Source organism: Vombatus ursinus, unplaced genomic scaffold (genome assembly GCF_900497805.2).
Source record: "Vombatus ursinus unplaced genomic scaffold, bare-nosed wombat genome assembly UNPS02014768.1, whole genome shotgun sequence".
NCBI classification, from domain to species: domain Eukaryota; kingdom Metazoa; phylum Chordata; class Mammalia; order Diprotodontia; family Vombatidae; genus Vombatus; species Vombatus ursinus.
The window spans coordinates 12397424-12397906 of record NW_020954546.1 but is presented as its reverse complement, the minus strand read 5'-3'; the positions used below and the strand labels follow the sequence as shown (position 1 = coordinate 12397906).

Sequence of the window (483 nt, the reverse complement as noted above, 5' to 3'; positions counted from 1 at the left end):
CGTACGCGCTCCAGCTTTGTCGTAAAATGAAGGCTGGCTTCTAAGAACGCTTCCGCTCTAAAGCTCTGACCCAGCCACTCTAAGGAGGCGAGGGCGGTGCTAGGAAATGCCGGCCAATGAAGCACGGGGGCGGAATTGACCAGAAGGGGGCGGAGCCACAGGCTGGCGGGCCAAATCCGGACGAGGCGGAGTGGTGCGCCTGCGCAGTGGTGCGCCTGCGCAATGGTTGGTTGGGGTAGCCACGTGGGGCGCCGCGGAGCAGGAGCCGGTGACGGGAGTCAGGAGGAGGCCAATGGCGCTGTACGGGGCTGCGGCCGCCGTGCTCTCCGGGCTAGAGGCGCACCAGGGCTCCCTCAAGAGCCTGGTCTATAGCAGCCGCTTCCAGGTACTGCGGCGGGGGAGCAGGAGCGGAGCGTGGTCAGGCGTGGGCCGGGTGGCCGGGCCGAGGCGGGGTGTCCGGGGGGCGGGGGCGGGGGCGGGGTG

The 483-nt window shown here is 69.4% G+C and overlaps 1 protein-coding gene across 1 annotated transcript in view; it reads left to right on the top strand.

Moving 5' to 3' along the window:
- Window positions 1-262: 262 nt before the first annotated feature.
- The window catches only part of NSUN5 (NOP2/Sun RNA methyltransferase family member 5), a 4478-nt gene continuing 4257 nt past the window's right edge, over window positions 263-483 (top strand). Inside the window, exon 1 of the mRNA XM_027861666.1 lies at window positions 263-385. Within this exon, the coding sequence (XP_027717467.1) occupies window positions 293-385 (93 nt within the window). The 5' untranslated portion in view covers window positions 263-292. The remainder of the gene's footprint in view (window positions 386-483) is intronic.